The sequence below is a fragment of the Oncorhynchus masou genome, chromosome 9, assembly GCF_036934945.1.
Source record: "Oncorhynchus masou masou isolate Uvic2021 chromosome 9, UVic_Omas_1.1, whole genome shotgun sequence".
NCBI lineage: Eukaryota > Metazoa > Chordata > Actinopteri > Salmoniformes > Salmonidae > Oncorhynchus > Oncorhynchus masou.
The window spans coordinates 58,664,872-58,680,695 of NC_088220.1; the positions used below are offsets into that span (position 1 = coordinate 58,664,872).

A 15,824-nucleotide genomic window follows, 5' to 3' on the forward strand; every position below is an offset into this window, starting at 1 on the left:
ATTGGCGAAAGTAAGATATATATATATATATATATAACATCAAATATGTTGTTTTCAACATAAAACAACTATGTTGGGCATTATAGTGAGCTTCATAGTGTATAGGCCAACATACCTGCAGGTCCATTTGCTGAACACTTAATTAATATTTCCAGGGCAGTATCAAGTTGTCTAAAGTGCAAAGTTCTCCAGTTTTATCAAAATAATGATGTGTCCCACTTATGTAGATTCTTGAAGGTTGAACACCGAACTAAAACTAAATTGGATGTTACAGAGCCAATTGAACTGTATGGGACATACCATTATGGAAGCACTGTTTTGGGACATATTTATCATTCTAATCCACAGCTCCTACACACTATTTTGAGATCTCTCAATTAGTGTATTTGGTATAGGCCGACTACTACTTTTACTAAACTTGTAATTTCTAAACCACAGCGACTGAAATGACACTTAACGAGTTAAAGTTAGTTTCAGAGTGGGTGGCAAGGAATAAGTTAGCCCTAAATATTTCTAAAACTTAAAGCATTGTATTTGGGACAAAACGTTCACTAAACCCTAAACCTCAACTAAATCTTGTAATAAATCATTTGGAAATTGAGCAAATTGGGATGATTAAACTGCTTGGAGTAACCCTGGATTGTAAACTGTCATGGTCAAACATATTGATAAAACAGTAGCTAAGATGAGGAGAAGTATGTCCATAATAAAGCGCTGCTCTGCCTTCTTAACAACACTATCAACAAGGCAGGTCCTACAGGCCCTAGTTTTGTCTCACCTTGACTACTGTTCAGTCGTGTGGTCAGGTGCCACAAAGAAGGACTTAGGAAAATTGCAATTGGCTCAAAACAGGGCAGCACGGCTGGCCCTTGGATGTACACAGAGACCTAATGTTAATAATATGCATGTCAATCTCTCCTGGCTCAAATTGGAGGAGAGATTGACTTCATCACTTGTATTTATGAGAGGTATTGACATGTTGAATGCACCGAGCTGTCTGTCTAAACGACTGGCACACAGATTGGACACCCATTCATACTCCACAAGAGGTCTCTTCACAGTCCTCTTGTCCAGAACAGACTATGGGAGGCGCACATTACTACATAGAGCCATGACTACATGCAACTCTATTCCACATCAAGTAACTGATCAAAGCAGTAAAATTAGATTTAAAAACAGATTAAAAGACACCTTATGGAACAGCGGGTACTGTGAAGCAACAAAGTTTAGCACAGACACATGCATACACACACACACGATAACATACACACACATACACATGGATTTAGTACTGTAGATATGTGGTAGTGTTGGAGTTGGGGCCTGAGGGCACACAGTGTGTTGTGAAATCTGTGAATGTATTGTAATGTTTTTAAAATGGTATAAACTGCCTTAATTTTGATGGACCCCAGGAAGAGTAGCTGCTGCCGTATACTTAAAAAATGACAAGAAAATGCAGAAATTCACACTTTTGAATAATCAGCAAACGTGCAAAATACTAGCTTTCAGCGTGAGATACATTGTGATCTCACGTTTGTTCTGGAGAGTCTTATTCCCATATTCAAGTATGAGTGGGTCAGAATGAACCAACACTGGGCATTCTGAATCTTAACCTACTCTGCTCAACATAATCCTGAAGAAGAATACGAAATAATCCAAGGGAGATTATTATACCCATCCACAGAGTTTTTTAGTCACTGGTCTTAGCTGCAGCCCAGTCCTTTTGTCTCGGTCATCATTGTTATGGCTTTGGGTTTCGGTTGTTTTATTGTGTTCTTTATATCCTCCCGAGTGTCGCAGCGTTCTAAGGCACTGCAACTTAGTTCTAAAGGCGGCACTACAGACCCTGGTTCGATTCCAGGTTGTATCACAACCGGCTGTGATTGGGAGTCCCATAGAGTGGCGCACAATTGGCCCAGTGTCGTCCTGGTTAGGGTTTTCCCCGGGGTAGGCTGTCATTGTAAATAAGAATTTATTCTTAACTGACTTGCCTAATTAAATAAAGGTTAAATAAAAAAATATATATTTATATCCTCCTCAGTCTGCTTTAGCGAAGTCTTCAACAGATAGGCAACCCTTCTGAAGCCTTCCAGGCCCAAGCCAGTCCTCCCAGAGCACCGCTGGACAAACCAGTCCTTATTCCCACACCATGCTCAGGTCCAATCTGTGGGTGATCTCCTGTGGGCTTGCTGAGGTCCTGCTTAATGGTCAGCACCACCAGAGGAATGCTCTTTAGACTCTCACTCCTCAGCACCTGTTGGGTGAAAAGATTAGTATACACATTATTATACCCAATAACTACATGGCCCAATATGACAAGAAAGAGAACTGGATATGACCTGTAATTTATTTACATTCATATATCAGGATTTGGCTGAATTGTATAAAAAAGTTTTACTTTGAATAAAAAAGTATTACCTGATGGAGCCCTTTGCCTCCTCCAGATGCCTGCGGTCCCAGCTGTCCACCACAAACACCAGGACCTCCGTGCCCAGGCAGTGGTGCTTCCGGTGGGGCCTCATCCTCTGCTGGCCTACCACGTCCCATATGGCCAACCCCAGACCCCTTGCTTCCGTCTCCAGCATCTCTACTCGCTTTACTTGAGCGTGTAGAGCAGGGTGGACTTCCCTGAGCCGTCCAGGCCCAGCATCACAACCTGAGCATGCTTAGATCCATGCAGTCCCATGCTCAACCCAAACACAGGCCCTGTTGTCTGGAGATGAAGGCTGGCTTGTGTTATTGTTGCTGCCTCAGCTCTGTGCAGCAATGCCCTGCCCTGCCTGCAGTTACTCTGTGCTCAGCTCTGTAAGTTCTGGCTGTGATGAATCCCCTCTTATAAAGGCACGGTGCAAATCTGAATGGCTTATGTACACAGAGGGTTGCAGCAAGACCTCGCCCCCCGTTTTAGTAAGATGCCCAAGTCATTACGCAGCTTTCAGCTGGTGATGGTTCGGGTTAGAGTCTCTGTGTCTTCTATTACTATTGCACCGCTGAGAGTCACCTGCTTCAGACCATCAAACTCAGCAGGAAGTCCTTTTTAGGGCGTAGGGGGGTCTGTGTTCCTTCTTGATTGACCTTCTCCTGGAAATGGCATCAGAGTGACAGTTTTAGACCAGTAGGTCATGGGTACTCATCTGGCCTGTATGATTAATGGGTTACATCATACAGTTACAGTATCTTTGAAGCCACAACATGCCAGACCAGCACTCCGTCACAACAAAACCATTTAGCGAAGTTGGCTGAGGGTGTTGATTTCAGGCAGCATAGCATGAGAACTTTCATAGCTCCCCATATAAATAGGCTGGTCTATTGTTCAAACATAAATGTCATGATTAGGATCACCAGTAAAATCATATAGTAAATCATATATATTGTATATCATAGGCTAAGGCTACACCCATTTATCTACACTGAACAAAAATATGAACAACATGTAAAGTGTTGATCTCATGTTTCATGAGCTGAAATAAAAGTTTCAAGAAATGTTTAATACGCGCAGATAGCTTATTTCAGTCAAATGTTGGCACAAATGTGTTCACATTCCTGTTTGTGAGCATTTTATCCTTTGTCAAGATAATCCATCCACCTGACAAGTGTGGCATATCAATAAGCTGATTAAATGGCATGATCATTACACAGGTGCACCTTGTGCTAGGAATAAAAGGCCACGCTAAAATGTGCAGTTTTGTCATAGATGAGGGAGTGTGCCATTGGCATGCTGACTGCAGGAATGTCTACCAGAGCTTTTGCCAGATAATTGAATGTTCATGTCTCTACCATAGGCCACCTCACAGTACATCCAACTGGCCCCAAGACCGCAGACCACATGTAACCACCCCAGCCCAGGACTCAACCCAGATCCGGCTTCTTCACCTGCGGGATCGTCAGAGGGGGGAATATTTCTGTCTGTAATAAAGCCTTTTAGTGGAGAAAAACTCATTCTGATTGGCTGGGCCTGGCTCCCCAGTGGGTGGGCCTATGCCCTCCCATGGCTGCACTCCTGCCAAGTCATGGAAAATCAATAGATTAGAGCCTAATTAATTTAAATTGACTGATTTGCTTATGAATTTAGCAAACTCTTGGAAATTGTTATGTTGCATTTATATTATTGTTCATTATACACAGTGCAGTTCAAAATGCTGAAAACAGGGCACATAGTCAGATCAAAAAACAATGTATTTTAACAGTTTAGATTTATAAAACAAATAATTACAAATGTATAAAATACATAAAGCCCATTATAAATAATTTAAAGTACACCTTAATGTAAAGTGTTACCTGGATTTACCCAGTCAACATCTACCACCATGTATCCCATTTACTGTACAAAATCCAATAAAAATACCATACAAAACAAGTGCTGGTGACAAACCAACAGGTGGCATGATCAGGCTTCTTTACGCTACTCACCAGCACTATTAAGCATGGTCATTGAAATAATGTACTTGCAGATCTCTCAAAATCAACATCAGTTTTTTCTCCCATTAATGAAGACGAAAGACAATTATGATCATTAATCCTTTTATTGTTATCATCCTTTGATTTTCTTAAAATTCACAGATTTATTTTTTACAGTTTCTTAAATTCAACAAAAACAAATACAAAGTCCACAAACATTCTGTAACATACATTATTTTGGAAGAATGTACAACTGAAAAAGCACAAAAACATACTAGTCTAGTACATACTGCTTTTGTTAATCTACCAAAGAGTTGGTGCATTGCTTTCTTCATTGCAGATGTGGAGGGGGAGAATAACATGGGAACAGCATGTACATTCATGATACACTTCCTTGTCTCATGGAGACATCTGTGATGGTATTATATACGTGACATATGATATCTACATGCGATGTGAATGGCATGTCAAACGTTAAATTAGAAACCAAGGAGTTCGTTTTGGCAACAAATGAGGAAATGTGTATTTTAAAAAATAAGGCAACAAGTACATATTTCATTCAAAGGCTTCATATTACGTTGAGTCCGTCAGTTGACAGAAAAACTTAAAGTTAACTGTACAATATGATAGGCAGTGACATGGGTCTTTTTATTGTGTACTCTCCCACCCCAGAGAACCCTGATGTAGAGGGAGCATGAGACCATAGAACGAAACCCAACTTCAGAAAGACAATCGGCTGCCAATGATAAGAATAAAAGACGTATAGACTATTCAAACAGTACAATGCCATCGCGCCTGTGAAAATGTATTTGTATACTTAATTCAAAAAGACTGACATCACAATAACAGCATGGCGCAAACATTTGTGCAACTTTTGTCAAAGTGCCACTCATTCCTAGATCAGGGTTAACTCTGGGATTAGAGTTATAGAAATGCATTCTGGGCAGAGGGTTATACACAGATTGTTGTTGACAGACAGGCATAAATGATATCATTACTAGTTTGCATGAATGAGGAAAGGAATATTATATTTAGTACCAATGAACTTCAGAACTTCAAAATACAATTGCAATTTTCAGTGCAGCCATTTGGGGGGGGGGGGGGGGTACTCAACTGCAGGTCAAAAATCAACATGGAGATCGGGAACGGACTGGTTTTAAAGTCTATGGAGCCGACAAACAAGATGGAATGTTTAGAATGACAGAACATTAGAAATCAAGGGGGGACAGTGAATCATCAAACTGAATGTGATTTCTATAAGACTCATTTGATATGATGCACTCACGCATGCAGCAGGATTAGGACTGCAGAGCATGTACGTATCTCCAAATGCAATTTAAATCCAATCAGTCACATTGTCTGTTTAATTGGCCCTCCCCCGAAATAGGCCATGCCAGACAAAACAGAAGAGAACACAGTTAAGTTTGTCTAGTCTCAGCTCTCTTGAAAACATACAAACTATTTAGCCCCTCCGGCTGACCAAACAGGTGCCCAGTTACAGGTGCTCTGATGTATGTAAGCACCAATCAGATGAGACATCTGTTGATAAAGGTTCTCTCAGAGATGTAAACTACTGCCTCGACTTCAAATGATGTCAATATCTCAGTGTACCTCTTATGCAAAACAGTGACTCAGTATAGGGCCTGGAGGATATGACTGCTTAAAAAAACTAAAAACAAAAATGACACGTTATGTAGATTGAAGGGGGAAAAAAAAGTGACTGTCGGAGTGAGTGAATTTGTAAGTGTACGTTTTAGTGTTTGCATTATGGTGGTGAACGGCTAATTTCTGTAAATATCTTCGATACAAACAGTTCTCGCTCCAAAAACTGCGGGCTTGTTTTGTCTTTTCTCTTAAACCTGTGCATATACATACAGTACATATATAATATAGATCTCTCGTTTGGATGCATCAGTAGGTCTACTGCTCTGTGGCCTTGCCACCGGCACCTTTAAACTTGACCACCATGACAGTTATGTTGTCTGGGCACCCGCGGTAGAAAGACTGCAGGACGATGCTCTTGGCGCCAAAGTGGGGTTCGTCAAGACGCTCTTTGATGAAGCGAATGGCCTCCTCGTTGCTGAACGCATCCCACAGCCCGTCTGATGCCAGGATCATAAACTCTGGCTGCAGCTTATCTAGGTCAAAGGTCATGATGTCAGGGTCAGGGATGACCACATTCAGGTTCTTCAGAGGGTAGTCGCCCAGCGAGCGAGACATGGCCAGGATGCCCTGAACACGCCACGAACCGTTGAAACTGATGAAGCCACCTGAAGGGGGGAGGATGGGGAGAGAGAGGACAAGAGGAGAAACCGATGGCTTTTAGTTACAGCAGACGGGATGAAGAGATAAAATGCATTGTGTTCCTAAGCCCATGAGCAGATCCATGAATCTTTATCAACAACAGTATCAAGCCTTTGAGGGTGAAAAAAATGTATCTATGGATCAGCGCACCAACCGTTTCTTTGGTTTAACATCTTTTCACTGACAGAATGGTTTCTATTGGACAGTTCACATACTGAAGTAAAGCAGAACAATAAACAGTACACACAGAGGTCTGCGCAACCCTGCCTGCGCGTCTCTGTGTGTTTGTATTCTCTCCCACTGCCAGAGCACCAGATAATTACCCATGAAGAGGAATCAGAGTAACACGCTGGATAAAAGGCTTTACTTGGAAGCCATACTCAACGGGAGGGAAACGGGGTTACCCTGAACTTGAACCCTGCATCATAATAGCTATATAAATTGCCCTGTCATAATAATGACAGAGCAGATGTAGACAGTCATGGCAGCTGGTGTGAACATATGACCACTGACACAGTTATTTAAGTCAGTTATTGGAAACCGCTAGCCAACTAGCTTACCCAGTTTGTGTGTAATTTGCTGTCATTACTTATTTGGAGCTCCACTACCCACAGCAACCTGTAGATGGTGAGCTATGGACAGCCATCAATAAGAGTAGTGTCCTACTTGATTTGTTACTCATCTGACTGAAGGCTAAATTTAATCAAAATCACATTCACATAAAGGAGAATATGAAACAGTATAAAAATGATAATTACATCACAGGCTAATGGGCTCTGTAGACATTTTGGGGGCTTTCTTGGAGTGCATTCCATTCCTCACTCACTGGCTCCCCTGATCTCATATATACAGTGGGGCAAAAAAGTATTTAGTCAGCCACCTTTTGTGCAAGTTCTCCCACTTAAAAATGAGAGAAGACTGTAATTTTCGTTTGACCTCTGTCATTGCCAACAAAGGGTATATAACAAAGTGTTGAGATAAAATGTTGTTATTGACCAAATACTTATTTTCCACCATAATTTGCAAATAAATTCATTAAAAATCCTACAATGTGATTTTCTGGATTTTTTTTCTCATTTTGTCTGTCATAGTTGAAGTGTACCTATGATGAAAATTACAGGCCTCATCTTTTTAAGTGGGAGAACTTGCACAATTGGTGGCTGACTAAATACTTTTTTGTACCACTGTATATATATATATATATTAAAAAATGTAACCTTTATTTAACTAGGCAAGTCAGTTTTGAACAAATTCTTATTTACAATGACGGCCTGGGAACAGTGGGTTAACTGCCTTGTTCAGGGGCAGAACGACAGAGTTTTTACCTTGTCAGCTCGAGGATTCGTTCCACCAACCTTTCAATTACTGGCCCATCGCTCTAACCACTAGGCTACCTGTGGTTAGAGCTATACTGAAATCAAGGAAACATTAAGATAATAATCTGAGATCAAGGTCGTGCGAAGTCATGATACTGCTCCTGATTATAATTTCTTAAAATCTTAATTTGGCAGAGGCTTGGTTTTTACACCTCAGTATAGCTACAATATAACAGCTGAACCAGGGATAGTTGTGTAGTTTCATCTATAATGTTTAAGATCAGGGCTAGTGGTGGAGAGAACTGATCCTAAACCAGTTATTAAGGCATGTTCTTTTGCTTACCAGCTTTCTTGATCCTCTTGCGTTCTTTGAGCTGGTAGGGCTTGTGATCATGTGACAGGGCGATGGCGTTGCCGTCTTTGTCACAGAGGACTCCGCGCGAGTCGCCAACGTTCGCCACCGTCAACTCTTTATCAGACAGCAGGGCCACCAGACATGTGGTACCTGAGAGAGGCAGGATAGAAGAGGAGGAGAAAAATAATACTTCCATGTTGGTCTAGAATAGAACTTGAACATCCTATTGTCAAAGACTGCCAAAGACACACTATAGCAGGGGCGTCAACCTCATTCTAACCAGGTGAGGCAAGTTCCTCTAATCAGTGACCTTAGTTCAACAAACAAAGTATAAGGGAGGAGCGAAAACCCACAGACACTCGGCCCTCCGTGGAATGAGTTTGACACGTGATCTATATAGGTTCTGCTTGTCCTCTTCTACTTGTCTTCTCCCTTTCCCTTCTTTGTTTGGTTTCCCAGTCTCTGGGCTGAGACTGAATCCCATTGTCTGAGATCCAAGGCCCTGCAGTGAGAACAGACCAGTCTGTTTGACCATCTGTCTGTTTGCACACCACACAACTCAGAACATAGGGGGGATGGGGACGTCTGACTGGACCACCCCAAGGAGGAGAGAAGCTTTGGGAATGGCAGAGAGAGTGAATGAGGGGAGGTTGAATGAACTGAACCTGCCTTTAGTTTCCACCTCGCATGTCCATACTTGATTGTGATATACTCTGCAGTTTGAGGGCTTAGTGAGGAAATTAAACAGGTCCAGATCCCTGGTGATGTGTTTTTTCATTCACTTCAATCATTTAGCAGAAAAGATGCACAGAGCCGCTTGAAGCTGACCAAGAAATAAAGTGGGAAGAGATGCAGAGAGAGAGAGATGGTGAATAAAAGGGGAAGGAGAGAGAGAGAGAGTGAGGAAAATTAGATTACTTCTCAGCAGGACAGTGATTTAATTATTCCCACGTATAGCTTTGAGTGAGGGGAAAATGACAAAACAAACTGAGAAAACCGACACACACACACGAGAGTGACAGAAGAAACAAGGGAAGGTGGGAGACAAAAAGTTAGCTATTCTATCTTTTCATCTCTGTGTGTGCCTAATCCTCTCCTGCTCCGGTGTTCAGCTGGCACCTCTGTCCCATACCGTCCAGCTAATTATTTTTATCAGGTTATCAGGTGATGGAGAAAATGGGCTGCACTGCCCTGCAAGCGCACCCTTCCCCAATTAGCTTCACGAGCCGCACAGACACACACCTACCCTTCTCCATTGAAACCATCATCCTAGCACAGACATAGCACTCTGATTTGCTAAACTTTACCCTGTGCACATCCACAACTCCAATTAAACCTAGCATATCTACACAGACTAACTTCTCCAAATTAGCCTAGCATACCTTTGCTAGTTCACTTCTTCAATTTGCCAAGGATACCTACACAGGTTGACTTCTCCAATTAGCCTAGCATATCTGCGCTAGTTCATGTCTTCAATTGACCTAACAAACCTAGGCTAGCTCGCTTCTTCAATTAGTTAGGCTCTACCATGTTCCGATCTCTTTTTGCTGAGCATTAGTTATGGCCTGGGCACGTCAACTTCTCCAAATAGTCTACTTTAGTGTGTGCGCATGACTATGTCCATGACATTGTCTACCCACTTAAAAAAAAACATATGGCTTCCCCATACATCCTCTGAGGCTGCATTTATTGTAGCTGGGGATTTTAACAAGGCTAATCTGAAAACAAGGCTCCCTAAATTTTATCAGCACATCGAATGCGCGACCGGTGCTGGGAAAATTCTGGATCATTGTTACTCTAACTTCCGTGACGCATACAAAGCCATCCCTCGCCCTCCTTTCGGAAAATCTGACCACGACTCCATTTTGTTGCTCCCAGCCTATAGACAAACTAAAACAGGAAACACCCGTGCTGAGGTCTGTTCAACGCTGGTCCGACCAATCTGATTCCATGCTTCAAGATTGCTTCGATCACGTGGACTGGGATATGTTCCAGATTGCGTCGAAAACAACATTGATGTACACGCTGATTCAATACGAGTTTATTAGCAAGTGCATCGGTGATGTTGTACCAACAGCAACTATTAAAACCTTCCCCAACCAGAAACCGTGTATTGATGGCAGCATTCGCGCAAAACTGAAAGTGTGAACCATTGTTTTAAAATCAGGGCAAGGCAACCAGGAAACATGACCGAATATAAACAGTGTAGCTATTCCCTCCGCAAGGCAATCATTATAGAGACAAAGTAGAGTCGCAGTTCAACGGCACAGACACGAGAGGAATGTGGCAGGGTCTACAGTTAAGCACAGACAACAAAAAGAAAACCAGCCCCGTCGCGGACGCTGATGTCTTGCTCCAAGACAAACTAAACAACGTCTTCGCTCACTTTGAGGACAAAACAGTGCTACCGACACAGCCCGCTACCAAAACCTGCATACTCTCCTTCACCGCAGCCAACGTGAGTAAAACATTTAAACGTGTTAACCCTCGCAAGGCTGCCGGCCCAGACGGCATCCCTAGCCGCGTCCTCCTGAGCATGCTCAGACCAACTGGCTGGTGTGTTTACGGACAAAATCAATCCCTATCCCAGTCTGCTGTTCCCACATGCTTCAAGAGGGCCACCATAGTTCCTGTTCCCAAGAAAGCTAAGGTATCTGAGCTAAACTATCGCCCCGTAGCACTCACTTCCGTCATGATGATAGTCATTTGCTAATGCTTTGAAACACAAAAGCATTTTTAATTTATTTTTTATGTAGTGTAGCTTTACACTAAGATTATCTTTGGGCTCAATCTTAATCTTTACTGTTGTCCAAAGAAAGGGGGGAGTGAAATATGGGAGGATAAATGAACAGAATGGGTCTAGGAGGGACAGTTGTAACCTGTCTGGGAATCAACAGGTCATGCTGCTTGGGAGGGACGGAGGGGTGGGAAAGAGGGTGGGATGTGCGAGAAGAAGGCAGATGGGACTGGATCAGTGGATGGGCTAGTTTAGTCTTTTCCACTAGACTTGGAGGTTGAAGCAGATCACACAATAGAGATTTATATCAGCAGCTGGGGTTGCTCCGGAGTGTAGGAGGTCAAAGGAATGGCGAGTGGTCCCGTGTAGCTCAGTTGGTAGAGCACGGCGCTTGCAATGCAAGGTTGTGGGTTCGTTTCCCACGGGGGACCAGTATGAAAATGTATGCACTCACTACTATAAGTTACTCTGGATAAGAGCGTTTGATAAATTACTAAAATGTAAATTAGTTTAACAGCGGTAGTACCTTCGCTAAGTGGGCACGCAGCAGGAGGAGTAACCTTGCCTGGGAGTACCTTAAAAGTCAACTGCCGCCCCCAGCCCGTGAGTTAACTTACGGTCTCGGGTTCAACACCGGTCCATTCTACTTTTCCAATCAGGGTGTCACATGACCTCCGGTAGAATGTGACTGACAGCTTGAATGGCCCTTTTATACCAGCCACTCATTCAATTACACACTCATCTGAGTCATGTGAGGTTCTGTGCTGTGAATAAACTACTATAGTGTTCTGTACACTCTACAAGGAACACTCCATCGCTCTCTCCCACCCGCTCTCTCCCACCCGCACTCTCCACCTCATAATAAAGTTAATAATAATGTTTCATGAGCTGAAATAAAATATTACAGAAATGTTCCATACACACAAAAAGCTTTTCTCAAATGTTTTTTTTCTCAAATAAATGTGTTTACATCCCTGTTAGTGAGCATTTCTCATTTGCCAAGAAAATCCATCCACCTGACAGGTGTGGCATATCAAGAAGCTAATTAAACAGCATGATCTGTTGCCAGAGAATTTAAATGTTAATTTCTCTACCATAAGCTGCCTCCGACGTTGTTTTAGAGAATATGGCAATACGTCCAACCGGCCTCACAACCGAGGACCATGTGTATGTCATCGTGTCGGCGAGTGGTTTGTCATCATTGTGACAAACCCATGGTGGCGGTGGGGCTATGGTATGGGCAGGCATTAGCTACGGACAATGAACACAATCGCATTTTAGCAAATGTCAATTTGAATGCACAGAAATACTGGGATGATATCCTGAGGCCCAATGTGTGGCCCATTTGTTTTAAGGTATCTGTGACCAACAAATGCATATCTGTATTCCAAGTCATGTAAACATCTTTGAAACGGTTGCATGTTGTGTTTATATTTTTGTATATTTGCGTTTATATTTTTGTTATGTAAATATTCCGTAGACACCCTCTCTCTCAATCTCTTACTAGTTTGTTCTCTTCCTCTCTCTCGGACTCTCCCTCTTTCTCCACCTCCCACTCTGAACATTAAGGTAGAATGTCAGGATCAGGAATGCGTGGAGAGGCAGAGACGTTCCGTGTGCTGCATTCCTGAAATCGCAGTGTGTGAAGGGAGTCTTTACTGCCAGCTTATCATGAATATTTTAGCTCTCTTTTCTCTTCCCTACATTCTGAATAAACCATCAGTGCATCTGTGGTGACAACTTCTCTTCCCCACGCACTCTCCCTCAAGGCTTTCCCTCCCACTGCTCTTTGGTCCTGTAGGTGCTAGATGAGTGTGGGTGGAGGTGAAGACGGATGGAGATCCATCTCTCGCTCCTTCCCTCTCTAGGAGTTCAGGACTACACCCTTCCCCTTTCAGTATCACCTTCTGTCATCTCTTCATCATATCACTGTCTCATCCCTATTTTTGTCCCTTGGCTAACACCCTCTTCTCTCGCTTTCTCCCCCAACCTCACATCTTTTTCTCGCCTTTCCATACACTGGCCCTTTGTCTCCCTGTCCAGCCTTTTGTTCTCTTTTTGTCCTCTTTCCCTTTTATGTAACTCTATACCCTCTCACCCCATGTATAGGGCCTTCAGAGATATTCACACCCCTTGACTTTTCCACATTTTGTTGTGTTTCAGCCTGAATTTAAATTGATACATTTGCGATTTCTTTTGTCCCTGGCCTACACACACACACACAATACCCCATAATGTCAATGTGCAATTATGTTTTTAGACATTTTTACAAAAAAAAATGTTTTTGAGGAAAAGCTGAAATGTCTCATCAATAAGTATTCAACCCCTTTATGGTAAGTATAAATAAGTTCAAGAATGCAAATTTGTTTAATAAGTTGCATGGACTTTTTGAATGACTACTTCATCACTGTACCCCACACATACAGATAATTGTAAGGTCCCTCAGTCAAGCAGTGAATTTTAAACAGATTCAACCAAAGGCCAGGGAGGCTTTCCAATTCTTTGCAAAGAAGGGCACATATTGGTAGATGGGTGTAAAACTTTTTTTTTTATAACAAAACATTGAATATCCCTTTGAGCATGGTGAAGTTATTAATTGCACTTTGGATGTTGTATCAATACACCCAGTCACTACAAACTCAGTTGCCGGTGAGGAAGAAAAACCACTCAGGGATTTCACCATGAGGCCAATGGTGACTTTAAAACAGTGAAGAGTTGAATGGCTGTGATAGGAGAAAACTGAGGATGGCTCAACAACATTGTAGTTACTCCACAATACTAACCTAAATAACAGAGTGAAAAGAAGGAAGCCTGTACAGAATAAAAATATTCCAAAACATGCATCCTGTTGGCAATAAGGCACTAAAGTAAAACTGTAAAAAATGTAGTAAAGCAATTAACATTGTATTCAAGAAAAAAAGTTGTTTTGGGCAAATCCAATACAACACATTCCTGGGTACCACTCTCCATATTTTCAAGCATAGTGGTGGCTGCATCATGTTATGGGTATGCTTGTAATCGTTAAGAACTAGAGACTTTTTCAGGATATAAAATAAACAGAATAGAGCTTAGCACAAGCAAAATCTTAGAGGAAAGCCTGGTTGTCTGCTTTCCACCAGACACTGGGAGATGAATTCACCTTTCAGCTGAACAATAACCTAAAACACAAGGCCAGATCTACACTGGAGTTGCTTACCAAGAAGACAGTGAATGTTCCTGAGTGGCAGAGTTACAGTTGACTTAAATCTGCTCGAAAATCTAGGGCAAGACCTGAAAATAGTTGTTTAGCAATGATCAACAACCAATGACACAGCTTGAAGGATTTTTAAAGAATAAATGGGCAAATATTGCACAATCCAGGTGTAGAAAGCTCTTAGAGACTTACCTGGAAAGACTCTCAATGTGCTTCTACAATGTATTTAGTCGGGGTTGTGAATACTTACGTAAATTAGATATTTTCCCATTTCATTTCTAATAAATTTTGCAATAAAAGAAAAAACAACATGTTTTCACTTTGTCATTATGGGGTATTGTGTGTAGATGGGTGAGAAAAAAAACATAAATTTTATCCATTTTGAATTCAGGCTTTAACAAAATGTAGAATAAGTCAAGGGTATATGAATACTTTCTGAAGGCACTGTATCTGTCAAGCCCCCCTGAGGAGAGGCAGCGTGGGCACCATCTCACTCCCTCTTTTCTCTTTGGAATCAGAAGAGATAATTGCTACATGTCTGATGAAGATAAAGCTGTATTTTAATAGCAGCACGGCCGGAGCCTGAGCCCACTGTAAACTCAGAAACTCTATGCAAGACGAAATTTAGGGCTCCTACAAAAACAACAAGAGTAGGAATGGGCAACCCCATGTGAGCAAACATTGCACGAGTAATGGGATCCTTCCTTAGAAAAGTCCAAGAGACACCCATGTCTGCACCTAGCCTACCCCACCCATGTACACAAAAACTAATGCATACACTTACGTGCACGCACACACACACACACACGCACAAATGAACGCACAAACACACACCCTTGAACCACAGCTATTTATACAGACTTAATTTCCACTAACTCTCACAAACACCACAGCTATTTCAACAAACTCTCTGCCCTGTCCCCAAACATACCAGAGCCATCATTTGTGCATTTTTCACAGCCTACGTGTTAGACAACACTTTTTAAGCATGCAGAAATGAGTGCAATCAATCCAAAACAAAGAATTGTGGTCACTGTAGAACACGGATCTCAAGACTGACGCATCCAACTAAAAGTTAAGTCAACTCTACATATTCTAGCCTAGTCATTCTATTTCTTTGCGAAGTTTGTGTGAAATAATTAAAATAATTCCCTTGAATGGTTAAATTCAGGATTAAGGTATAAACTGTTGCTAGATTAGTGGCTAGGGGCAGCTGTCTGCCCACAGAGGTGTGGCTGTGACCTTTAACCCCTGGCTGCCCTGCCCTCTGACCTGCTTCGTTGTAGACGGCTGACAGCTTGTCCAACATGTCCCTGTCCAGAGCCAGGATCTGCTGCTCCAGAATGGAGGGATAGGACAGACCATCGCTGCGCTCCTTCTCATCCTTCTCTTTCTCCTTCTCTCGGTCGTAGCTCAGGAGCTGCTGACGCAACGCCTCAGACAGATGGGCCTTGGCAAAGTCAGCCGCCGCCTGGGAGGAAGAGGGAGGGGAGAGAGGGCTACAGTGAGCTGGCTATACTG

General features: G+C 42.3%; 1 protein-coding gene and 1 pseudogene across 1 annotated transcript in view; both read right to left on the minus strand.

The window, feature by feature from the left end:
- Window positions 1-2,006: 2,006 nt before the first annotated feature.
- LOC135545382 (ADP-ribosylation factor-like protein 14) lies at window positions 2,007-2,686 on the minus strand (annotated as a pseudogene).
- A 1,800-nt stretch (window positions 2,687-4,486) lies between these two features.
- Window positions 4,487-15,824, minus strand: part of LOC135546333 (protein phosphatase 1L-like) — a 60,115-nt gene continuing 48,777 nt past the window's right edge. Inside the window, exons 2-4 of the mRNA XM_064974672.1 lie at window positions 15,576-15,774; window positions 8,362-8,523; window positions 4,487-6,668 (exon numbers count right to left, since the gene is read on the minus strand). Of these exons, the coding sequence (XP_064830744.1) occupies window positions 6,319-6,668; window positions 8,362-8,523; window positions 15,576-15,774 (711 nt within the window). The 3' untranslated portion in view covers window positions 4,487-6,318. The remainder of the gene's footprint in view (window positions 6,669-8,361; window positions 8,524-15,575; window positions 15,775-15,824) is intronic.